Source organism: Chiloscyllium punctatum, chromosome 16 (genome assembly GCF_047496795.1).
Source record: "Chiloscyllium punctatum isolate Juve2018m chromosome 16, sChiPun1.3, whole genome shotgun sequence".
Lineage (NCBI taxonomy): Eukaryota > Metazoa > Chordata > Chondrichthyes > Orectolobiformes > Hemiscylliidae > Chiloscyllium > Chiloscyllium punctatum.
This window is the reverse complement of record NC_092754.1, coordinates 32,925,885-32,952,565: the sequence shown is the minus strand read 5'-3', so window position 1 is coordinate 32,952,565 and position 26,681 is coordinate 32,925,885. Positions and strand designations below refer to the sequence as shown.

Below are 26,681 nucleotides of genomic sequence, written 5' to 3'. Positions count from 1 at the left end.
GATCCACTCTCCTGATCCCTGATCCACTCCCTTGATCCCTGAGTCTCTCCTGATCCCTGAGCCACCCCTGATCCATTCCCTTGATCCCTGAGCCATTCCTGATCCACTCTCCTGATCCCTGAGCCTCTCCTGATCCCTGATCCACTCCCTTGATCCACTCTCCTGATACCTGATCCACTCCCTTGATCCCTGAGTCTCTCCTGATCCCTGAGCCACCCCTGATCCATTCCCTTGATCCCTGAGCCATTCCTGATCCACTCTCCTGATCCCTGAGCCTCTCCTGATCCCTGATCCACTCCCTTGATCCACTCTCCTGATACCTGATCCACTCCCTTGATCCCTGAGTCTCTCCTGATCCCTGAGCCACCCCTGATCCACCTACAAGTCAGAGTTTGCGCAGACCGAGTGCGATGACGTAAGCCACCGGTTCCTGCGGGGACCGCGTGATGACGTCATCGCGACGTGCCCTTGCTGCAGTTTAAAGCAGATCCGGAGACCCCGTGCATTTGCCAACGCCCGGTGGAGACGGTCGGTTTTCGGGGGAGGGGGTGAGTGTGGGTTATGGAGGGAGCGATAGGCGGACGGGCTGGGCGAAGAAAATCAAGAGGAGGGGGAAGGAGAGCGGCAGAGGAGTGGGGCCGAGAGGGGAAAAATGCCCCTCTCTCCCTCCTTCCCGGGCTGTGCCGCTGAGAGCCGGCCCGGCCCCGGGCCTCGCTTCCTGCACCGTCCTCTGGGGTTGGCGTCCAGAGCGGGGCGGTGGCCCCGGGGAGAGGTGGGGGGGGTATCAGGGCGGAGAGCTGGGGCTGGAGGGGGTGGGGTCGATCCGGTACCTGAGGCCTCTCCGGTGTCGGAGCCGCTCCCGGGGCAGCGCCCTCCCGCCTCGGTCTCTCTCTCTCTCTGATCCTCCTCCCCCCTTCTGCCGCCGCGCCGTTTGGAGCCTTGGGGTGGGGCTGTGTGGCCCCGTCCGGGCGCTTCCTGCCCTCAGGGTCTGGGAGGGTGGTGAGAGACACCGCGAAGGGGGGGATGAAGGGTGACGCTGCTATTGCTGCATTTACTCGGCTCCCACCGAATGCCGCAGTTTGGAGGTGGTTTCCTTTTCGGAATTCCAGCTCCGAGCTGACCTTAAACCCCATCCTCCGTCTCCCCTTTTTTTTTGTGTGGGAGAGGGTCTAGGGAAGTGTTTTACTGAAAACTAAAACTCATCAGGAGTGGGTTTCCTGCTTTTTAGTGTTACTCAAAAATACAAAGCATTTAAAGAGGAAGTTAAGAGTATGATATCTCAATGTTGCTATTTAACCCTTTTTTTTAAAAAGTAAGGCTTATTTTGCAGTTGGGGGAAAATAGGGCCAAAACTGAAGAATAAATTGACACACTTTGTCCTTTTGGATGTCACTTAATGTTCAAATGTTTGCAGATTTCTCATTTTCAGTTGGTGAGTTTTGATCAGGTATTGTATAGAAAATGTTCTGTCAGCTGTTTGGGGATTTGACTGCAGTGAGACTACTGCTACTGGAAACAATAGGGCAGTATGAGCAGCTAGACTGTTTTTCATAGAATCAGATATTCTGTACACTCATTACAGCCTGCAGTAGAGCCTTTCTGTGCAGTAGTCTGCTGTCCCTGTCATTGAAATATTTAAAAAGATATTGCTATAATAGGCTGATACCCAGTGTTGATGGAAAGTTGTAATATGGAGATTGCATGTTTCCTCCTGTGATTCAGAAGCAAATCACCAATCAAGTTGTGAAATTGATATGATGAGGAAAGTCATAATCTGCCATTGGTGAGTGTCACCAAATCACTCAGCAGTATTAGTAAAACATGTTGAATTGTTTTCTTTGATTCCTGCATTGAATAAGTTTTTTTTTCTTGGGATGTGAATTGTTTGTAGAACTGAGCCAGGTTGACATGTGCAGTTGGTATGGTTGTATGTGTTTCTTGGGCCTGAACTGTTTCAGTAACAGGAAGTCTGCAAAACTGCTTCAGCTAATCTGTTGTAATCGTGACTGAATCTCTTTGAAAATGGGTTAGGTTTAGTTTTGTTTTTTAAGTTAATGTTTGCAAGCATTGTAGCCAGAATCCAGGATTAGATCTGGCTTCCATTTGAAATGGAAACAGGCTACTGCAAATAGTTGAACAGTAACAAAATGAGATCCCAGTTTTTGAGTATCAGATTGACCTTCATCTGACCAAATTGATCTGAACCATGACCACTCACTTTCCACAGTTGCTTTGTAACTTGCTGAGTATTTTGGTTTATTCATCAGGTAAGGCAACTTCAACCTCTACCTTTTTTTTGGCTCAACAACTTATCACGACTTTCTCTTTTGAAAATGTGTAAAATTTATGCCATGGCCAACTTTTTAACCCCCTAAAGTTAAAGGAAGAATAGATTCTTCTTTCTTCTCTATTTCCTCCTTTCTTCCCCCCCCCCCCCCCCCCCCCCAAATAACAGATGCAGATTGCACAATCTGGAAAGGTGTACTGTGATGCCATGTCCTTGCCCAGTTTTGTGATTATCAAAGCAAAAATGAAATTACTTGCTTTTTGAATCTGGCTTCCTGTGAGGATATATCAGTGTAGTTGTTCAGATCTTTGCTATATCTGAATCTTGGTTCACTGATACGTTTTGTTGTTTGCAGGATAATAGGATGATTACCTACTTTCAAATGTTTTGGTTGTAATTTCTAGTGAATGTTTTCTATTGGCTGGACTGTCTCTGATTTGAGTAGAAATGCAGCATTGATAACAAATTTGGTTATTGGAGTTTTTAATGCTATGCTGGGAGCTGATCTCTGCAAACCAGGCAGCCCTGGGGTAAGTGTTTGAAAATTACCAAAGTTGAGATTTTGCATCATTTCTGTATGACTGCATCGCTGGGATTCTAAAAATCCTAGTAACTGCAGATTCTTTTGGGGTTGGTGGAATTTAATAGTTACCACTTGAATCTAGGCTTTACTTTGACAAGTTGAGTCCCCCCTGGCTATTTCCTGTTGGATGAATGAATAGAAAGGGCATGTAAAATTGAGTCTCTGCAACACTGCTTTTGTTCTTTTTTATGAAGAAAAGCCAGCTAGGTCTCCAGTTGTCTTCTGTTCCAATTCCGATTTCACCCCGGAATAAGAACTCGATTGTGGTTTCGACTTAAAATTGTGAAGTCTCTATTTTAAATCTGTATGCATTTGTGTAATTTCTTTTTGGTTACAGGATGCATCAGATTTGCTGTGCTTATCTTCATGTTGCAACTTTGCTGACCTAGATTCAGATACTAAGTCTTGGGTGGATATCCTGTCTCTGGTGCACTTTCCCACCTGTTCTAGCAGTTGGTAGTTTCTTGAGCCATCATGATGCTGTTATCCAGGGATGAGTTTTGTGTATGTTATTAGTAAATGGATTTTGCATCTCCAAACTGCAAGCTTTGCAAATGATTAACAATTTTCATTGCACTGTTTTTTAACTGAACTTTGCTTTGACTTTCATTAGTTTCAAGAAAATTTGGGCTGAAAGTTGCAGTTCTTTAAATTGGCATTACTGAATGTTGTCTGACTTCTAGTATCTTGTGCACCTCTTGGTAGCTTTTGATAACTGAGTTGGCCTCATCTTAGGTTCATGTTTTAGTTGTAATTTAGGTTTGGCTATCAAATTATTTGTTTCCCCAGAGACAGTCTATATGGTATCTGGTGTTGGATAATGTCTGCTTTTTCTTAAAGCTTTTGGTGCAAGTTCTTTGTAGTCTTCACACCACACCTGGATGGACAAGAAAACATTTTGTGCTAAATTGATTCCAAATGAGATTGCATGTTGCAATGGTTCTGACCTTTTGGATGTTACCAATTGTGGGCCAATTTTCTCTGCTTGCTCACTCCAAAATAGGCTTGACAAATATCTTGGGTTTTGAGTCTTCTGACACCCCTGAAGCACTCCCACTTTCTGCATGTGCAGCATCCTTACCAGTGATAAACTCTATTTTATTGTTTGTGTATTTGGGCACTACCAGTTTTTACTGGCAGTGTTTCAGAGTGCTTGTGTAGAACCTTCCACATGTGTATTGAGAACAGTTTTTGCAGCAGTCAGGAGATGGAGCCTTTTCATTTAGTCAACTTAGACATTGCAATCGCTGTCATTTTCCATGACAATCCATGGAACTGATCAGAGCGAATTCCCTATAAAGGAGGGATGTTGAAACTAACATGGAGAGGGAACAGTGTTTTGTTTGCACTGACTTGAGTATTTGTCACTTTTCTCCAACTGATTCTCTTGCCTGTCATCATAGAAAAATGAATAAGGAAAACACCCTCACTCGATTTACTCCATCCAAATGCTTATGATGGTTAGACTTACTACCCACATCTTGGTAGGTTTGAAGTGGCAAAATAAAATGGAGTTGGTAGAGCTGGAAAAAATCCACTTTACCCTACTTTCTGGATGGTCAAACAAAGCCCTGTTGTGATGACCAGAATTTCTTAATTCAGTTATTAATATGAACTGGCCTGAGATCTCTGGTTTGATGGAATAGTGAATCCAAACTCCCTTATCTGTTACAGGTCCCCTCCATCAGGGAAGAAACACACTTCTGCAGCTTTTGATTTTACTATTGTCTAAGCACTCCAGGTGAAATCATTGGTCTGCAAACAGCATATTATATGCCAGGTAATAGCTAGAGTTGAGTTTCTGTCTTGCCATCCTTGCAGGGAATAAAACTAGTGTTGATGCCTGTGACTCTTCATCAGCTAATGATTAGCAAGGAAGTATTGTTAGACATTGGTTTGTTTATAGATTTGTAATGAAGTTTGGATGCTATGCTGAAATTAACTGTTTTTGTGCAACAAATTCTGACTTGTCAGAATAGCTTGGTAGAGGTTTTTAAGAAATTCTGTATTGGCACAATGTCTTTTCAAGCTTTCTTTTTACAGTGAATGTTAGGAATTAAGCTCTAAATTTCAGACTCTGCCTTACAGTATATCTCTGATCCCCTGATGATTTTTGGTGCAGGAAGTCTCAATTTCATCAACGGAATTGACAATTGATTTGTGCACTTATTATTTCAAGTCAGGATGTAATGCATATTGAGACTCCATGGGCAAGACAACCCCTCCATAGTTGAAGCTGGAATTCTGTAAAAGGAATGGTATGCTTGATGGTTTCTTTTAACTCTAAATTAGTTGAACTGGCAAAAAAGGTTCTCTCAAACCTATAATTTGATAATGTATTCATTCTGCAATGCTTTGGTTCCTGACCTTGTATATTGGCAATTTGCTGAGATGCATGTACAAATATTGAAATGCAGAAGCCATAATTGCTTGAGTGCATGGCAGCCATAACATGACTAGGCATGAATGTATGTTAGTGCAACAATGGAATTTCCAATTCTCTTTTCTGCATGGAAAACATCTTAAACCTTAAGGTAAGAACATGAAGTCAGACCATAAATGTTCAGATGTAGGTTTGTTTGCTGAGCTCTCAGGGAGCAAACCTACATCCAAAACTCAACCTGAGCTACAAATCTTACCTTGCTAACTAGAAATGTCACTTGGCCACTTGAACCTGCCCCACCATTCAACAGGATCTGACACTTTTTGTATTCACTTTCTTGCCTTCCCCGTTATCCTTGATTCCTGTACTGATCAGGAATCTAACTTTCTCCTCTTTTAAAAATACAAGGACTGCTTCCACAGTGCTTGATAAGGAGTTCCCCCTACACACTCCGTTCCTATTCAAATTGACACATTTCTATTCCTGAGACTACGCTCTCCAGTCCTAGAATCTCTCATGAAGGGGGAACCTTGATCAACCAAACATTATGAGCAGGCATCATTTCATTTGGATAATCTGTTATTCAATTAATCGATTTTAAATGCCTTTCCTCTGGGGCTCAGTTTTTAAAGTCTGCTCACTGTTCAGGAGGCTGCACCAGCACAGTGAGACCTTGCCCCTGATGCCACCTTTGCGCACAGCCACAATTTTTTACTGCAACATTTTGACAGTTCCACCTTTGTCTGTCTGTACAGACAAATGTTGGAGAGATTATCTGGGGAAACAGGGTTTAGGATCTCTACCTGTGTAGAACTCCAGGGAAAGTGTGTGGGGAGAGGAGGGTGGCCGACTGTCATTTGGAGACTGTGTGCCTGTTTAATCACTATAAACAAAAGACATGATCACTGTTGGAAACGTCTTTGTAATGCTTCCATCGGAACCTCAAGATTTCATTCAGATAATTGCAGTTCCTCTGTACTCTACCAACCTCTTAAGAATTCCATCTTTCACTAAGGTCACCCCTCATTCTAAATTCTTGTGTTGAATTGTAACCTATAAGCCTCTAAGACAATCCTTCTAAACTCTGTCATACTAATGAGCCTTCTCTGAACTACCAATATCAGTTGCATGACCTTCATTTGGGCATTTTGAACTCTGCTTTTTTTAATTGGTTGGTTTGATACTTTGTCAAATTAATCTTTCAGATAATGGCCTCAGGATTGCTTTATGCCAATGTCTGCTATTGGCTAGTGCAAGTTATGAATTTTTTCTTTGAATTAACATGTTCAATTTCATCACTCTCTACAGATGGTTTTGCTGTAGAAACACTGGCTTTGGTTATGTTGCATGTGTCTGCTTAAACACTTATATTCCATTGCTGCAGAATTAAATGCTCCTTGCAGTCTGCATTTTGTTTGGAGTATTACACTTTTTTCTCTTTGTAGGGTTCCATATAACAGCATAATTACTATAAAGCCAAGTAGCTTTAATGTGCTTAAGTGAATTCTGTACAGATTGGCTATTGAGGATGTTGGCCCTGAGTGGGTCTGACAGCAACAGCCAAATTCTTTACATAACTTGGGCAATGCCACCATGAGTGCCAAAGCTTAGTGACCCAATCTGTCCAAATATTTTCCTATGCTCCATTGGTTGCAAGAGACCCACATTTTGAAGGCTGGTGTTTACACCCCACTGATCAGATGTTCAAAATACTCTTCCAAAAGCTGTGCAGAGCAACAGCTTGCCTGTGACAATTGACTGCTTAGCATGTCCTCTTCCAGGATCACTGCTAGTTGTAATTAGTGAGCTTAGTTGATAGAAAGCATTCACAATGAGGCTTCAGTTTTAGAACTCCAACTTTTCTAAATCAGCTGTTAATTAATGTGTAAAAAGGCAACTATTTCTGTGAACTGTCTCAGGATTGACATCCATGTTGATTTAATGGGTAAATCTTTAGCCTTTCCAGAACCCATGTAGGATGGGTGGTGCCATGTAATCAGACTGCTCACGGGGCAGGAAGGCTTTTGCCTTCTAGGCTGAATAATTAACCAGAATGTAAGTGTCTTCCTACTGAAAGGATGTTGTGAAACATGAAAGGGTTCAGAAAAGATTCTGCAAGGAAGTTGCTAGGGTTGGAGGATTTGAGCAATGGGGTGAGGTTTAATAGGCTAGGGTTGTTTTCCCTAGAGCCTCAGAGGCTGAGAGGTGGCCTTAGAGGTTTATAAAATCATGAGGGGCATGGATAGGGAAGATACACAAGGTTTTTTTTTCCCAGGGTAGGGAAGTCGAGAACTAGAGGCCCTAAGTTTTTAGGGTGAGAAGAAAGAGACCTAAGGGGTAACTTTTTCTCACATGGGTGGTATGTGTGGAATGAGCTGCCAGAGGAAGTGGTGGAGGCTAGTACAATTGCAACACTTAAGGCATTTGGATGGGTATATGAATAAGGGTTTGGAGCGATATGGGCCAGGTGCTGGCAGGTGGGACTAGATTGGTTTGGGATATCTGGTTGGCATGGACGGTTTGGACTGAAGGGTCTGTTTCCGTGCTGTATATTTCTGACTCTGTTCTGATGTTTTGATATCACTGTCTAGAGCTTTACCTCTTCCACCTAGGACAAGAGATTCTTCTATGCCATGGGAGCACTCGTTTTCCCCCTAAACATGCCACCCTGACTTGAAACAGTTAGATATTGCTGGGTCATCAATATTTGAAGCCCCTTTCTAACAGTACTGGGGTGTACCTTTGAATCCTGTCACTTCCTGCACACTGCCATTGTCTGCAGCATTCTAAGCAAGTAGCTTGCTCCCATCCATTTGAAGGTAATTGGATTGGCAAAAAATCTATTGACATCCATATTCAGTGACAATTAAAGTTTTAGCCCAAATGTTGATTCTAGAAGTGCAAATTCACCCTGAAAGTCTGACCAACCTTAACCCCAAACTAAATGAAGTCCAGGTTTGAACAACCATTGATCAATCTGTTCTGTAATTAGTGTAAAGATTTGGGTAGTAAACAGTCTGATCTGTAATGTACTGCTACTTGAACTTGGAAGTATAATGGTCTGCAGTAGTAATGTACTGAGCAATGTTGAATGCCCATTGCAAGAGTACTTGGGTGTGAAGTGCTTTAGGATGCTGTGGTTCTGAAGAATGCTGTTCCTTGGTATGGTTTGCTGCCCTAACTGCAGTAGTAATTAAGATTTGAGTGCAGATTTAGGCTGAAGTGGTGACTTTGCACTGAAAGTTGCATTAATAGAAATTGTTTTGTTGTTTGACCAGCAAATTTTGGTTTGTGTATAACATAACAGAAAAATCAGCAATTTATAGCTGAGCACCAAATCCACAATTTAAACAAAATCCAAATTTTAATGGAGGTTGGCATCACTATCTAAAGAACTCAGTTTAAATGACTGAAGTAGTTTGCCTATAGACTAATCCAACTCCTGTTTGCACATCCCATGTGCTTTGATCTACCTTGGCTCTTCATTTTGGCAATGCTTTTTCACCATACTTGTTTAGAATCCCACAGCCACATTATTCTCTCTTCCAGCTGTACAGCCACTGATTTCTGCATTTTTCCAGTTGAGTTAGGCACCTGCCCTTTGAATTTAAAAATTCTTGTGACTAATAACCCTTCAGCTATCTAAACCCCCAGGCTTTGCATTTCCTTTTTTAGATAAGTGTCATGGGTGTTTTAATTCAGGAAAACCATTTTAGTCATCTGCCTTCCTACATGTGCTTTATAATAGCTCACTGATACTTCCCCCTTCCCCCTCCTTCTCTTTCCCCTCCCTCCCTCCCTTCCCCCCCCCCCCCCCCCCCACCCCCCACCACCATCAAAAGTGATGGGTCTAGACAGAATTGCAATCTGTAGCTTTGACATATCTCTAAACAGCTTTTTTAAAGTATCTATGCTGTCCACAGCTCCAGTTCTCATAACATTCAGCAAGCAGGCAGTAGCCTTGAAGGTGTTTAGCATAGAACTGTAGATTCATAAAATCCCTACAATTAAAACTGAGATAATGGATCAGGCCTCATCTAGGTTGTGTCCTGGTCAGGAACTCTTGCATATCTGTGCAGTATAAGCCCCAAAGTGAAAATCATACCCCAGACTAAAAACCCCTTGACAGAAAAAGGGCCTTCAGCACATCAAGCCTGTACTAATCAAAAACCAGCACTGAAATATTCTAATCCCCATTTTCCAGCATTTGGCCCATAGCCTTGTATGCCTTGGAATTAAGTGCACATCTAGATAAACTTAAATGTTGAGTTCTTGCCTCTTACCATCCCCTTTTTTTTTGGGTCAGGCAGCGAATTCCAGAATGAAAATGTTTCTTCAGTCCCCCTCTAAACATTGTGCCCCATACCTTCAATTGAATTGTGCCTTTGTTTCAGATTAAAACAAACCATACAAGGACTTGTTCTGAAGTAAAATATTTTCCACCATTGTCACATGAAAAATGGATGCTGACTTGCATTCGGGGACTCTTAACTCAACACCTTCTTGCCTTTTACAACATTGCATTTCTTGGGCAAACCTTTATCAACCTGCTTCATTTTCAGGCAATCTAATGATGAGAATCGTAGCAAACCAGTTGGAGGTTGTGGTGAAGCTGGTATTTCAAATTTCTGTGGAGAACACTGGTAAAATATTGCCCCTCTTTCACCTGGAAGTAATTATTTTGCCAGGAGAAACTTAGTTGGTGACTTTAAGTTTGCTTAAACAGAATTTAAGTTTTTTTGGCCTGGCTACCTATGTTGTGATGGAAGTTAAATCTTTCTCTTTCCCTGCTGGAGAAATGCAATGTCAGCATGGCCTGCTGAGTGTGGACTCAAAGTCCCACTTTCTTTTCTTCCCAGCCATCTTTGTCACCCTATCACCACTTTCTCTCCCCTCTCCCTTCCCCACCCCTGAACAAATCGACCTTATCTTAAACCCAAGCTCTGAATTTCTTCCCACTCATTTTAACTTTTTTCTTTCTCTGCTGCAATCCCTCCAACTGATCAATTGCTTTTTTGTCTCCCATAATATTACCTTGTGAATAATTTTACTTTTTAAGCTGTGGTTTCAGGGTTTGAGCTATAGGATGAGGCTGAATAGACTGGACAGTATTGCCTGAAGTGGAGGCTGAGAAGTGACCTTTTGAGGTTTATAAAATGTGTGGGTATGGTAAATAGACATGGTCATTTTTCTGGGTTGGGGGGTCCAGAACTAGACCATAGGTTTATGGTGAGTGGAAAGATTTGAAAGGGTCTTAAGGGGTGACTTGTTCACACAGGGTGGTGTGTATGGAATGAACTGCCACACAAAACTTACAACATTAAAATTCCTCTAGATGAGTATATGATTAGGAAGGGTTGAGGGATATGGACCAAATGCTGGCAAATGGGAGTAGACTGGTTTTAGGATATCTGATCAGCATGGATGAGTTGGATTGAAGGGTCTGTTTTTGTGCTATATATCTGACTCCGACTTCTGAAGTGCCTTGAGACTTGCATTTTAACTAACACCTGACATGACCAATGGATGTCTTGAATGCTTTACAGTTAAAGCATTAAGTGCAGTTTCTGAAGGGAGTGTCAATACTCCTACAAACAGTAGGATCATTACTGGATTGTAGCTGAGCATCCATTGTGGCACCTTGAAAGTTGCCTTAGTTACTAAAGGCACTCGGCAATTACTAAGTTTCTGTATCTTGGTAGGTGAAGACATTGCTTTGCAGCAGTTGGCAGTGAAGCCTGTTCAATTGTATTTAGTGTGTCTTGTAGCAGGCAATGTTTTGGTGGGGAAACAACATTCTATGTTAAGATTAGTTCTTCATAGATAATGGTTTCATAGTAATTTCTCTCCAAACATGGTGTATTTGTATGGTGAAAGTTTACTTGGCTAGTTTGGGAACCTCCTGTCAATTGAGACTTTCCCTTTTGGTTCAAGTCTCTGGATATGTCACTAGTGCACTATTTAAACCATTGAGCGCAGTCTGCATGTTGAAGGTCCTGTTGGATTTTGAGCTTTCAATTTATGAAAATGTCCAAGTAAAGATTCTGACCTCATGGTGCATCTGTACACCTGATTGTGGTGTTCAGAAACTACGCATGAATCTGAATTTTAACACTCTAATTTAGAGCTCTCATCAAGGAAGATTTTCTCCAATCCTCATACTTCAGACTGCATTGGCTGAAGATGTGTTGTAGCTTCTAGACACTACTTGTTGTTTTATTCTGTTAAGGAATCTGTATTTCTTTTAATACACATGGAAGATGGTGTATTAATGTCCTGACATTTCCTGAAATATTCTTGGTATTGTGTGGAAACACTTGGGCTAGGCAGGATCTTGGTGAAGCAAAACTATTAGCATTTCAGTCCTTGTCGAACTTCAGCCCTTTCTTGGGTTACCGAGTGTTCTTACCACGAACACTTGGTGCACATCTTTTTTCTGGGTTATTTGTAAGATGCTACCACTCAAGCGGTTGACTGTTCTTTGCTCCTATTGTGTTATATGTTGCAAGATTAGTTTTCCTCCATCCTGAAATTGCTAGCTGCTGTCATGAGGCCCTGATTTACAAATACCTGACTTAAAAATGTAATTTTATATATAGGGCATATTCTTATGACAAAATTTCCTTAAACTTCACAGCTCCAGAACAGAACCAGATTGCAACCTAGAGATGGCATTACCACTAAACCTTTTTTAGTAACTGGCATCAGGACCATATAATTGTGATAACAAACAGTAAATATAATGCAGGGTATACATTTATGCAAGTGATTTATGATCTAAATGCACCTTTGCCTCAAACTTAGTGGCACAGCTTTCTCACACCCTTGACTACAAATGTTCAAGTTGCCAGTCTCTGAAATGTACAATATGGGAACAAGACCTTGGGTCTAACCTATCCATGTCAACTAGATATCCTAACCTAATGTCCTACTTGCCAGTATTGGCCCACATCCCTCAACCCTTCCTATTCATATAATCAAATGTCATGATCATACCACCTCCACCACTTCCTCTGGCAGTTCATTCCATACAAATACCACTTCCTGTATGAAAGTTTCCCAATGTGGTCCCTTTTTTTTAAAACTTCCCCTCCCAGCCTAAACCTATGCCCTCTAGTTCCGGAGTTGTTCACCCCCACCCCCAAGAAAAAGACCTTGTCTTTTTACTAATCCATGCCCCTCATTTTATGAACCTGTAAGGTCCCCCTTTAGTCTCCACTCCAGGGGAAACAGCCCCAGCCTATTCAGCCTTTCCCTGTAGCCCAAATCCTACAACCCTGGCAACATCCTTGAATCTCATCTGAGCCCTTTCAAGTTTCTCATCTCAATCATACAGTAAACTTGCAGTACTTGATGTATATATTTGCTTATCTAAAGTACAGTAAGCTGTTAACCAGTATTTTCAAACCTTGTGCTGTCTTGGCAGTAAATGTGGGTTGTTTTAAATTGGTATTAAATCTTATGATTTGGATCACCACCAATTCTAATACAAACTCCCTGCAAGAGCCTGTCTCCTCTTCCAGATGGAGTTTGAAATTCACTTTTGCCAGATAGTCATTGGCTGACAAATGGCCTTAAAGTCTCTTTTTTTTTTTCGCTAGCTTAGTACACCCTGGCAAATTTGAGTTTCCAACTAGCTTGGATTAATCCATGAGCCAGTACTAGTCATGCAAATTTCTGTATGACAAGTGCAGCTTGAGGGTTATTCCTAGTAGTTTGTCTGAAATGTGGGGGGCTGGAGCTGTTTGACATGACTAGTTGAGATGATGGGCATGCTCACTGAATCTGAAAATAACAATCTTCCTCCTCCCTTTTTTGTCTAATGCTACTCAATGAGCCACAAACACTTTATGCAACAGATCAGAATGGTTGTGTACACAAATTCATTCCCTTCAAATTAAAGCTTTATGGATTTTTGGCTGAACACTTTTCCCAAGCTGAATTTGTGTAAATTTTTAGTTTAAGTACATTCCAGTTTGACTGGATACTTAAATGACTCTAGCTGTCAAATGTCTGCAGTAAAGGGCTCTAATGAGATGCAGAGTCCCTATTCCTAGGCTGAGGCCTGCATGGAAGGTCCACTTTCTACAGAGATGTGTAATGTCTCTGAACAGGTTTTTAGGAAAAGTGAACAAAAATGGGATTTGTGATTGTGGTGTACTGTAACAGGGCACTTCCAATAAACATTGACTGTCCCTTCCTGTGGTGAACAAAGTTTGCATCAAGTATTTTCAACTTTTACAAACTACTTTCAGATTCCCAATATATGCAATAAATTGCGGCATGGTGGCTGTGGTTAGCACCACTGCCTCACAGCATCAGGCTGCCAGGTTTGATTCCAACCTCCAGCAACTGTTAGGAGTTTGCATGTTCTCCCACTATCTGTGTGGGTTTCATCCGTTCTGGTTTTCTCCACTGTCCAAAGATGTGCAAGTCAGGTGAATTGGCCATACTGTTGCCCACAGTTAGGTGCATTAGCCAGAGGGGAAATGGGTCTGGGTGGGTTACTCTTCAGAGGGTTGGTGTGGACTTGGCTAGGCTGAAGAGCCTGTTTCCACACTGTAGGGAATCTAATCTCTAATCATTACTTCTTTAAATTGCTAGCTACCTGGGAGGAGTTTGTCTTCTCCACAAATATTTGCACTACTGTTCTCATTGCTTTTGCAGGTGGGAACTTCCTATTTCTACCTTGACCTCTATCATGTTTTTAGCTGTCTCATCCTCACTTCAGGCTTCCCAGTGTTGCTGATCTGAGGGTATTTTTGTGTTTAAAAATCTTTGACATTGTAATACAGTAAACCTTTTAACCTGTGGGATCAGGAGTATGCTGTTTAATCAAATTCAAATGTATAAGTGCAGTAAACTCACCAAGCAAAGCTTTGAGCCATCAGCATCTTTAATGATTTTCACAACGTAACCAACAATAATTCTGGGGTATACAGTCTATACTGTTGCAACATAAGTACTCCAGACAGTACCTCGTAGTACTTAAGGTGTATTTTAACTAATCAAGGGTGCTGGTTGATCAGGTGCTGGTTATAAAGTTTGCTGAACAAGGGTCAAAAGGGTTATGTGCTATACTAATTCTGATGTTTTCTTTTCAGATCTGTAATACATTGGATCCAGTGTGAAAGTGGAGAATAGTGACCAACAACTATGCAGACTATTAAATGTGTTGTAGTTGGTGATGGTGCTGTTGGTAAAACATGTCTCTTGATTTCCTATACTACAAACAAATTTCCATCAGAATATGTTCCTACAGTAAGTAAAAAGGCTGCAGATATCTAAAGGTGTTTAATCTTCAGTGAACAAAATAGTTTGGTTCTAGTATGTATTGTTACAATTGGTATGATGAACACCAACAAGCTTTTGAAGTTGACTCAGCAGTAGCTATGTTCCCCTCCATCTAGTGGTTGCCAGAATCACTTCTGTTTTTTCTGCATGTTTGAAGGCATTGACCTTTGGCTACATAAGCTAGTACTGTGTAATTGCCATAGCCGACAGTGTAGATGTCAGGAACACTGCCCACATTCTTGAAGGGACAGGTTCTTTAATCTGTCCACTTATGCCTGCTCCACTCACTTAAAACTTGGTCCCTCTTGGAAATGACATGCTGACACTGTTGATACAGTTGGTCCTTGGGGCATTTTTGGCTGGGATTTTTGTGATTCAGGCAGATTGGGAGTATATTGAATACATGTTTATTGTACTTCTATTTTGGAATAGGTTCACCATAGCAGGATCTGTGGCAGGTGCCTAGTCCTTTGCATTAAGAGCTGAATTTGAAAGGAAATGTTTAAATCCAATCACTGACTTTAACCATAAGCTAGTTAACCTGACCATTATGTTGATCCTACCTTTGAATATCCTACAGTATTGCATTACTGAAATTCAATACTACATTATGTAGCTTCCATATCCTGCAGTCTAACTTGTATTTTTTTATTCCCTCTTTTATGTTCTCATGTGGCTGTTATGTACATTGGGGCATTCAGCAGCATACTCTAGTGACTTAACTATTGTTAGCTATACCCGATCTCCTTTTGAGCAGCTATATGCTGTTTGTATTCTTGTGCTGAATAATGTGGTGCTATCATTTTGTCTTGGCCAAGTCTCCAAGTGCAAGGAGATTCCCATTTAGCAGTACTTAATTTGATTTCTTGACCTAAATGGTTATTAGGTTAACTCTATAGTAAGTCTTAAACTTAAAACTAACATTTAATTTTTTTTGTTTTACAATGATTTGCACAAATCTTGTAGAACCAGTTGAAGACCAGTTCCTATGCTGATCCACTAGCTTTTGGTTGACACTAATATAATTCATATCAAACAATGCCTTAAGAGTTGAAAACATTTAATGATCCTATGAAAGCTTAATGTCATTGTTTGTAAATTAAGCTATTTCATTTGAAGTCTACCATCGCCAGTACAGAATTATTCACTATTCCAAAATCACTTGCTTTTGTCAAATATTAAAGCAGACTTTCCTGACTTAAGGATCAAAACCTTGAGCTGACTTTATTTATGAAACATCTGCAATATGTTTTTGAAATTCCAGTGATACTGTCTGTCACATTACCTCTGCTAGCCCACAAACCTGTTTCTAATTCAGGCATTTTTAAACATCCTCCATTTTAATTGCTTCCCTGTCTGTTTTCAGTTGTTTCAGTCAATGCTGAAGCCCTAAGAACAATATCTAACCTTTCCTAAAACAATCCTTTGACTTCAGCCACACTTTGGCTGAGAATTTCACTATTGAGTGAAGAAATTTCTCCATCTTCATTCATCCTCACTGACTCCTGGTGCTGGACTCTCCAGCCATTCACAGCATTCTACCTGTACTTAGCTTGTCTGATCCTGTTTAAAGCATTTTCTCTAATATACCCCTCGTTCTGTGAACTGCTTTGCAGTGAATATAGTCCTGAGTGATCTGTTCTCTAAGTCAGTCCTGCTGTCCTAGAATCTCTGGTAAATATGCATTGCACTTCCTCTAGTCAAACATCCATTCTCCAATAAGATCAAGACTGCACTGTACTCTGGATGTGATTTTACCAAGGCCCTGCACAATTGCAGCAAAATGCTCTGTTCTGCTATGCTCTGGTCCTGTCTCTGCGAAGGTCAATATACTACTAGCCACCTATCTGCTGCACCTCCAGCCTTGGCTGGTATACAAGGATAGCTTTTGCACCTCTTTCTCCAATATATCCTGCAGGTAATCTGCCTTCCTGTTTGTCACTGTGGACTAGGGTTGGTCAACAGCAAACCTTGAAGCTATTACATTTACTAACCTCACACAAATCATTTTAATATGTATTGAATAGCTGAGGTCCAAGTACTAATTCCTGAAGTGCCCTAATAAGCACTGCCTGCTACTTGGGGGGGGAGAGGGGGAAAAGACCAATTATTCCTAACCTTCTTTATCAACTCCTGCTTGACCTATCGACTTTTTTCCCCTCATTTGTAAATCATGCTGATCATCAATCCTGTCTTTTTCATAGAATCCCTACAGTGTGGAACAAGACCACTTGGCCCAACAGGTCCACACTGACCCTCAGTAACCTGCCCAGACCAGTTTCCCTAACCTGTTACTTCACATTTTACCCCTGACTAATGTACCAACCTACACATCCTGAACAGTGTGGCCATGCTAAATTGGCCAATTCACCTAACCTGCACATCTTTGGACTGTGGTTTCCTCCGGGTGCTCTGTTTCCACCCAATGTAGATATGTGGAATGTGCAAACTCCCACAGATATGAGGCTGGAATCAAACCAGGACTATGGTGATGAGGCAGCAGTGCTAACCATGAGCCATTTGGGCCAGAGTATTCTACTTGTCTTTTGTGATAGACTCTAGCATTTAGCCCGTTGTGACAAGCTAACCATCCATTATCTTTATCCCACCTTTTTAAAAATAGTGGGATCACCATACTAACTTCCCATTCATAAGTGATCCAGGGTTTATAGAATCTTGGAAAATGTTCACCAATGCATTCACTATTGTTGATCCATTTCTTTTCAGCATTTATCAGCCTTCAAAGCTGTCAATTTCTGATACCATTTCCTACAGATAAGGATTTTCTTCAATTTCTTTCTAACCCAGATCTGATATTCAGTTTTTTGGGATGTTGTGGTCTTGTGAAGACAGCTAAAGTCAATTTTATTGATCTACCATCTGTTTCCCACCATGTCTCCTGTTTCTGACTGTAAAGGAACTACACTTGTCTGTCTTCCACAACTCTTAAAAGCTTTGAATGTTCCTCAAGCTTATTCTTGTACACTATTTCCCTTTTAATCAGTCCTTTTGAAATCTGCACTGCTCAGTTCTTGGCTGTATTGCTTTGTATAACCGATTTTTGTCTGTCCACTTATTAGATGTAATATTATCCTGAATTTCCCACTTTGCAGCAGCCAGTGCACATGGAAAAACTAATCATGTGTCCTTTCTAAATGTTTGCCATTGCTTACCCACGGTCATCCCTTATATGTTCCCCAATTTATCATAGTCAGCTTTGTGCCATTGAATCTAAATGAAAGGAAACTACAGGATCAATGCCATCACTCCAATTAAATTCACAAGGGGCCTTGCCTAGCTAGATTACCGATTATTCCTTTCTAAGTACCTAGTGCTTGGTCTAGGATTACATGTTCTCTGGTTCTAAAATCTCAATTCAGAGAACCATCTTGTACACTGTCTAGGTATTTCTTCTGTATGGCACTGTTACTAAACAGATTTTCTGCTCAGTTGCCAATTAGTAATGACTTAAATGTTGAGCTTTTTCCTCATTGTGCCTACAAGTCAAGAGGGTTTGCAGTTGCATGTTCCAATTAATTTTATTTATTCTTTTAAAGGTATTTGATAACTATGCTGTAACAGTTATGATTGGAGGTGAACCATATACCTTAGGACTGTTTGATACTGCAGGTAAGAAGGCTCACCTAATGAATTTGGGGGGGGGAGGAAAGTGGGTAGTCAGCTTTGATTGTCCATTGCTGCTTAAGTTTTAAATGTTAGAAAAAAATTATAGCTTTGGTCACCCAAGATTTTCAAGTTGTGTACTATTGAAGGCTGGCTGTTGAAGTGGTAAGCAGGTAGGTGTTTGGGATAATATGTGCGCTGTTTGAGGTGCTAAGACTTTGAATTTTGCAAAGAAACTTTTTTGCCCTGATATGTGGAAATATTTGCTAATCTCCTAAAATTGAGACAGGTGAGGTTCAGTGCAAGCTTGTATTTTTCATAAGTCATTTGGCAGGAATGGCAAGGGCTTATGCCCAAAACATCGATTTTCCTGTTCCTTGGATGCTGCCTGATCTGTGCTTTTCCAGCAACACATTTTCAGCTCTGATCTCCAGCATCTGCAGTCCTCACTTTCTCCTAGGAATTACAAGTCCCTACTAAAGTATTCTTCTGATTCTGTGCTAGGTTTATGCAGATAGCCCCTTAATGGTCTCTCTATTCTTGTGACAGGATAGTTGTGCTCCTTGTTTTGTGTAAGGTTTTTGGATCAACACCAGTAGGCTATATTATTGGCATTTGGGTTAGTTTTTGTTTCCCCCTTTTGGAAGTGCTAATAAAATTTGCAGATTTTCTGTATTTTGTAACCTAACTTTTCTGAGCATTTGGATTGAATGCTATAGTTAATGTGCAAAATAATCCAGATTGAAACAGAATTAAAGGCCCAAATTGGATGGGGCAACCTTTGGCAGATCGCTCTGCCTGATCACTCCATGTTTGATAAATGGCCACCTCATTCCCCCTCTTTTTTTCATTCAGTGTTCAGGTTGATTAGTTTTTCAACTCCACTTTGAAGACAGCTGCTGTTCAAATAGACAATGTCAAAGGAGAAATTAATGGTATTACAATCTGAATCCCCACAGTGCAGAACCAGGCCATTTGACCAAGTGAGTCTGCGTGACCTACTCCGGAGAGTATCCTACTTTGGCCCAGCCCCAGGTGAGGGTCTGGGACTGAGTGGGATGCTTTTCGGAGGGATGGTGCAGACTCACTTGGTCAAATGGCCCGTTCCTGCACTGGGGATTCTAATACCAGTTTTCGTTAGTAACTGTTCAGTATCCCTGCCTTTCCCATGTTTAATCTGTCTAGCTTGCACACCCCTAGACATAGGTAATTTAGCATGATCAGCTCACCTACCTGCACATCTCTTTGGACTGGGAGGAAACTGAAGCACCTAAGGGAAATCCACCAAAGGGATAAGTATAAAGCACAGTCACCCAACATTGGAACCCAGGTCTCTGGTATGAGGCATCAGTGCTAGTCTGTGTTAACCTTGGGTGCTGTACTTCACAGAAGTATCTCTGGTCTCTAAGAATGGGTGAATAGGTTGTGTGCATCAGTTTTCTATCTTGTATTCATCTTCAGCGCCAACTCCAAATTAATTGTTCAAAATGTGGTGATGCCAACTTCCTACCAGCTAGAAAGAAATCTTCCCTAATGTAATTAATGGATAGCTTGTGCAGGTATTAGATGTAATCTTTAGGTTTAAACTTCTAGTTTTTCTACCCAGTTTTTGCAAGCAATTTGATACTTGCGGTCAGTTTTCTTAATGTCTTCTATTTGTCCACAGGTCAGGAAGACTATGACCGATTACGACCACTGAGTTATCCACAGACTGACGTATTCCTTGTGTGCTTTTCTGTTGTGTCACCATCTTCTTTTGAAAATGTTAAAGAAAAGGTTGGTATTTTGTTCCTTTGCTTGCTGCAGATTTAATGTTTTGAAAACCATTAAACCTTTGCTCAGTTGTCTGCTCCATTTACCTTGAGTAGTCAGACCTTGGTTTCTAGTCCTTGCTCAAGTGAGATGAGTGGACTAGAATGATTCTACTTGCTTTGCACTTACCTCAAGTGGTGGTAGCCTTGTTAATACTTCCAAGGGATGGGAAGTGGTGGCTGATCATCAAAACGAATAACTTGATTGCTACCTTTTGATTGTTGTACCTCCTTGGAGTTTGTGTTAGAGTGCTCACTTGTCCTCATCAAGACAATTTGCAGTCATGGTGTGGAACTGGTCTGTCTGAGGCTAGATTAAATGAGGTCTTATTCCTGCCTTGCGTAAAGTTCACTAATGAACTGATTTGGGTCTTCATGAACTAACCATTTCACAGCTGCTTTTTATAAGACTGCTTTCAATTTCCTCCAAGTGATGTAACATTACACTGGGATTACTTGGTCCACTCAAGCAACAAGCTAGAATGGAGGTATTCCAACTTGGTTTAGTCCATATCCTCCTCCAAAGGCTCAGTTGTCAACTCTGGTTCAATGACAAATTCTCCAATGCAGAACAAACAGCAAACTCTTTTAATAAGACTTTATTACAATCTACCAATAGGCTTCTATGTAGGGCATTGTTGCCTTTACAACAGACTGATCCATGAAGCAATGATGCTCTATTTTGGTTACTGTTTCTAGTTAGTTGCTGGAGGTATCATTTGAATGTTAGTGTTCTGATTTCTTTTTGCTGATTCTCTGTATAGTGGGTACCTGAGATAACTCACCACTGTCCAAAGACTCCATTCCTGCTGGTTGGGACTCAGATTGATCTAAGGGATGACTCCTCAACCATTGAAAAGCTTGCCAAGAACAAACAGAAGCCCATTATCCTGGATAATGCTGAAAAACTGGCCAAGGATCTGAAAGCCGTCAAATATGTGGAGTGCTCCGCTCTGACACAAGTGAGTGCTTCAACTATCCTTTGCACAGCAATAAAACATTAAGTTTATTTAACTATTTGCATACCTAACAATTTTTGGGGATGCAGAGTAATACTTCAGAGGGTATAAATGTTTGTAGTTCTACCCCTTTCCCCTCCTTTCTGCTGCGCAAGGTGCATAGTCTCTTATTGCAGGTACTAGACTTGCAAATCAAGCAGATTTCTTGGAGCCAGCCACCGCTTTCTCCCTCTGGTTTTTGTGCTGGTAGTGAGCTTGCTTCAACTTTACACTTCTGCAATGTTTAACTGCTCTCCTATGCAATTCATCTCCCATCAGTTGAGCTACCAGTTAGCATAGTTGAAACATGACTTTCCACATGTAAACACTTGATTGCAAGCAAATACTTCAGATTTTGAACAGTGGGGCAGAAAGCTAGCTGACTTAGTTTTCAGATATGAATCTTCTGGAGCTGGCTGCTGGGTTTTTTTGAAAATTTAAGTAACTTCCAAACAGTTGAATTACCCTATCCATTTTGTAAAATATTATTTAAAATTGTAGATTGAAGTTATCCATGTGGTTTGATGGTCCCAGTAAAATGTCATGTTGTCCAAGGACTAGTTATGCTGTCTGACTGTTTTAACCAACTATAGCTTGAGCCAGTTAACCAGTGAATGTCATGGAGCTTTCAACTGCAAAGTTAATCCTTATTTGTTCTTTGATTATAGCTGAATTGAACCAGTACCCCATTGTCATTTCCTGTCTATCACTCTTATTTTAATTGAACTATACCATTTTTCAGGTCACTTGATCTCCTCCATTATACCAGTCTCATGCCATTGTAAATCCTTTTGGTTTACAGGGCAGTTTCTTTATCTAGAGTAGATAGCAATTTGCATTTGGGAGAAGATAAACTGAAGTTTATGCATTAATCAGTGGTTGAGCTATTATCTATTTCACTAAAGTAGCTCTGATTTGGTGGCTAAACAATTGCAGTTTGACCCATAAAATCACTCTGGTTACAATTTCTGATCTCTAACTGCATCCTAGCAGAGACTGGTCCTGTGTCGGGCTGTCATGGAAGTAGTTTTAAGCTGCTTTCAGTAACTTTATTTTAGTTTGTGGGTGAGGGGAGGAGGAAAGGGAACCAAGGTGGACTTGGTGCATATGCCCCCACCTTGCCATTGAGTTTTGGAGGGGGGGGGGTGAGAACCCTTGACTGAATTAATGTGACAATTTTTAAACTTGTATGGATTTTTGTCTGGATCTATTTTATCTTGCTAGCTTTCAGCCTCATTTTCTTTCCCTGCATAAATTGGAGCATGACTCCCATATTCAGTGGCCTTAGTCTTGCACATTTGGCAGTTTTTGGACCAGTTTTTGGTTCCCAATATTTAATGTAGAGGCAGTCTGTTCTGTTTTTAAATGGCTGAGTATTGGTCCTCTGCGTCCATGTGAAATGAGCAGTGTAGCCTAAAATTGAACACTTAAATCTGACTTTGATTTTGTATGACGACTAATACTGATTTTTTTTTCCCCCTCAATTGTTTAATTGTATTTTGCAGTTCTCAGCTTTAAGTTTGGCCTGAGCTCTCATCACTGCTGTGTTTTAAACATTTTACTTTATTCTGATTTAAGAACTTTATGAACTTGATTTGCAAAAATGACTTTTCCGAGCTGCTTTTTTCCAAAAATTGGAACAAACCAACTTTTGGTTAGACTGAGGTCCAGTTGGAACTAGAGCTGTGGAATGTCAGTTTGGAGTAATGATTCAATGTGAAATATTGACTGACTGAATTTTTTAAAACCAACTTAAATTTTGCTGCTATGATTCAAACTGCTTTTCACATGGTGCAAGACTGGATGTATGCATCCAGGCTTTTAGCTCTCAAATCACTGATCAACCTTTTTTGAGGTTTTGTTGAAATTAGTGAATCCAACTAAACTGTTAACCTGGCCCTATTTTTTTTCTTTTTGCTGCAAGCACTCCTTTCTGTCACTTGAAGTTATTTCTATTTTGCAGGGCTGTAATTGTTGGAATATCATGGCCAACAAATTTGTATCTGGGAATAACTGGTAGCTTGGCATCACCTTTCTATACACACTTAGGAGATATCCTTGAGCAAAGCTGTCGCTACCCTCTATTTCTGTGAATAAATGTTATTTCTTTAACACAAACTTGGAATCAAGTGAGTTAGTCAGCATCCAAGTTGTAAGTTGGTTTCCAGTGAGGTTTGTCACAAAGCTTAAGTTTTTTGCCTGAAACAAAGTACCCTGACTTCAACCTGAATACTGGTTTTTTTTTTGCTTTGTTATGCATGCTGGGTTCTCTGAAAACCCCTGGTTAAATGGGTACTGTTAAAACTGTCTGTCTTGCTTCTAACCTGAGTCTCTCCTCTAACTTCATGCTGTTTTTCCATTCCCATCCCTCTTTCTCTCTTCCTCCCTTCCAAACCTTGTCTTGTAGAGAGGTCTGAAGAATGTATTTGACGAGGCTATCCTAGCTGCCCTCGAGCCACCGGAAACTCAAAGGAAGCGGAAATGCTGTATATTCTAAGCATCCCTCCATCTTTTCTCTGTATCCAATCCTATAGAAATGCTCTTCAAATGCGTCCTTTTTAAACTGTTCCATTCTCTCCTTCATATGGAAATGTAAAAGTTGCTGGGTGCCATTTTGGACCTCTCCAAACATTTCTACTCCTGTAATTGCGGTGTACTCTTCTAGGCATTGTACAGTTGCACCTTTCTCCCTGTGCAGGTGTCTTGCTGTTAATTTGATTGAAATAAAGTTGGTTCAAATTAGTTTCCTGGCTCTCCATGTTGGAGACATGTATAAATGGAGCTGATGGCATTCTATACGGATATTTGATCTCTGCTTGTTTTCTTTCCCTCACCTGTGGAAAACAAGGGTGTCCTTCATCTCTTCAGCTGTTATCAAATTGGCTAAATTTATTTCACCTGAGGTAGTGCCAGTGTGGTATTTTTGCATTACTGCCTCTGCCGTTACTGTGACTTCAATACCTGAGGCTTTAACAGCAGATCTTTTAATTTGCCTCCTAGCAATAGTTGTGGCAGAAATTTTCTAAATTCTGTCCTATTCTTGTCGTTTTTTTTAATTTAAAACATTGCAAGAAAAATCTCCAGTTTGTTTTAAAGTACCTCCTTTCTTGTCTTAAATTTCTAATGTATTGCAAAGCAGAATTAGATTAGTACTGAAGATTGGGCAACAGCTTCAGTTTGTGCAGCTGGTAAAGCACAAGGAGATTCCTGCGTGGAGACAGTTCTTTAAGCAATATTGCAAAAACTGCGGTTATGCTAAATACTGTTTAGCTACAGCCAATTTTTGCAAAATGAGCATCATTGAAGCTGCTATCTAAATAAAACTTTGTCAAAGTGCTTAGTGCCTAGAGCCAGCCTGTTGTACAAATGTTAGTTGGGTGCTTGAGTAGCTATTGTCTTTTGTCCCCAAGATTTAAGAAATATTGAATGTCCTTAACCACTGAGTCCCAACAACTTTGCCAGTGGCAGGCTTTAAGTTTCCTTCATAGAAGTTGTCTTTGCAAAACAGAATTTAGCTATAGGGACTTTTTTGTCCATTTGATTTAAGGTGGTTAGTGGTAGCTGTTGTGTAGAATGTGTACAGTAAATATCAGCATGTTATGGTGCCAACATCCCAGATACAAGCTTTAAATTTGATGTATTTGCTAAATCATAAACATAATGAAAATGTGCATTTCAAGTGATTTATTCTGGTGCTGCTGTTGTGTAGGGGTTGGGGGGTGGGCAGTAATTCTGTTGGAGATGCAATCATTGGGTATAGTGATAGACTGTCCTGTTGGAGCAAGCTTAAGTTAAAAAGTTTCCTTGCCTGGAGTAGATAGTCTAAATGAAAGACAAACTTCTCGGACTCTAAGTCTGAAGTGATAAACTGTATTAGTTACGACTAATTGTGGATACAAGTAAAGCTTCCATGGTAGTTTTTAAATTGTATTTAAAATTTGATATGACCTTGTGTAGCAAATTCCAGAGTGAGGATAACCTGGTGCTGTTTGGTCACTAGTTTAAGGTCAATTTGTGAAGAAACTATTCCACCACAAAGATGGTGACCTTGGTAAAGGTATACTTTTTAAAATCCTTTTGCGGTTGCAACCTTGGGTATTTCAACTTGATCAGTAGTAGCTCTTTAGAATGTCTTCTGTAACTGTGTATCTTTAATATTAATCATGTCATCAAGATTTGTTTCCCAAATGTAGTTTCTTTTGGTTTGGTTCTTTTTATTTTTGAATCTGTAACAAATGAGACCCCACCTTTCTCTCCCACTTTCCAGAAAGGACTAAAGAATGTATTTGACGAAGCGATATTGGCAGCCCTGGAGCCACCAGAACCCAAGAAGAAAAGACGCCCTTGTTCACTGTTATGAGCAGTGCCTGCAGGCTGACCTATTGAAGCATTGTTTAAAAAAAAATCATCTTGCAATAACACCCTGCACACAACCACACGTGCGATGATGGGAGGAATAGAATAGCCAATGGTGAATTTCCCCCTTTCTAATGTAACATTTTATGTAGTCAAAATGAATTTTGTTCCTGATTTATTTTCCACTGGATACTTATCCATAACTAGGTTTTAATCTGCTGTTCTAAAATTCCTTACCACGAACATGAGACTTTGCACAGTAATTGCTTCTGTTTAACGATCAACTAATGGCTTTTTGTAAGATGTTACCACACTCCCAAGTGTCACATCCAACAACCTAGCAGCATTGTTCCACCTTGTGTGTTGACACCAAGCTGAGTTAGTCCTTTTATCACAAAGCTAGCTATTTAAAGTATCCCTGGCCACCGTAAGCCTTGGTGAGCTGATTTTTAGGAGCAATATTTTGTCTAATGTCAGTTCACTTCAAATTGTTCCTGCCAATGCTTTACATGGAATTTGTAACTGTCCCCAGAGGCAACCCAAGGTTTGGATGGGACAAAATCTCACTTATGTAAAGTCTGTGAAACTGTGCTAGATTTGCTTTAACTTAGTACAGTCCAAGTGACAGCACAGGATCAGTTTTAGAACCAGCTAGGTACTGGATCTGAAGTCTGACTATTTGCTACATGCTTGAGCTATTAAAAGGCTATTGATGGACTGTTGTACTTGGGAGTGGTGTGGGAGATACTTGTGCATAAATGCAGACTGGGTTCCTGTGGGAATAATAAATGCTAAGGATCCGTGTAGAATTCAGTGTTAAAATTTTACCAAATTGAATTTCCATTTGAAGTGTCATGTTTCATTGTCCTGTAACTGTTTTGGTTAAAACAAAAGCTTTATTTCATGTTGAGTTCTTTGTATATGCATTTTCAAAATATTAAACTTGTACCTTTAATGGCCTTTATTGCTGAGTTGTTGTATTGAGATTGATTTGCCAATTGGTTAACTGTCCACTTGTTAAAACCATACACTGTACATAGACTTGAGTAAATTAAAATGACATTGGCTTTTGTCCTGCATCTGTTGTACACATTGGTTGTGTTCAATTGAGATTCCCAGCTAATACTTGATCTTCTAACAGGGGCTTGAGTTTATCAAATCACCTATGGCCACTTAATAACCAAAGCCTGCTGAGGCAATTCTTCTAAGCTTCATGGTCCTCCAATTTGTGCATTTTCCTTAAGCTGCAATGTTGATCCAAAGCAAATCATCCTACATAATAGAAGAAAAAAGTTCAAACTCAAGTAGAACTTTGGTGTTAAGTTGACTAATACTGTGTAAAAGT

The 26,681-nt window shown here is 40.5% G+C and overlaps 2 protein-coding genes across 4 annotated transcripts in view; one reads left to right on the top strand and one right to left on the bottom strand.

Annotated features, from left to right (window-relative positions):
* Window positions 1-26,681, bottom strand: part of ap5b1 (adaptor related protein complex 5 subunit beta 1) — a 173,918-nt gene that overhangs the window by 30,873 nt on the left and 116,364 nt on the right. Inside the window, exon 1 of one of the 2 annotated variants that reach the window (XM_072586691.1) lies at window positions 831-971. The exons of the other annotated variant lie outside the window; for it this stretch is intronic. The gene's annotated coding sequence lies outside the window, so the exon portion shown is untranslated. Of the gene's footprint in view, window positions 1-830; window positions 972-26,681 lie in introns of those variants that run through there. 2 annotated transcript variants of the gene reach the window in all.
* cdc42 (cell division cycle 42) lies at window positions 416-26,300 on the top strand. 2 transcript variants are annotated; one of them, XM_072586696.1, is made up of 6 exons: window positions 416-548; window positions 14,358-14,514; window positions 18,105-18,177; window positions 19,838-19,947; window positions 20,747-20,944; window positions 25,248-26,300. In XM_072586696.1, the coding sequence occupies exons 2-6, from the start codon at window positions 14,410-14,412 to the stop codon at window positions 25,338-25,340; spliced, it is 579 nt and encodes a 192-aa protein (XP_072442797.1). In that variant the 5' UTR covers window positions 416-548; window positions 14,358-14,409; the 3' UTR covers window positions 25,341-26,300. The 2 variants fall into 2 exon arrangements, with proteins under 2 accessions (XP_072442797.1, XP_072442798.1); XM_072586697.1 differs by having other exon boundaries at window positions 23,388-25,306.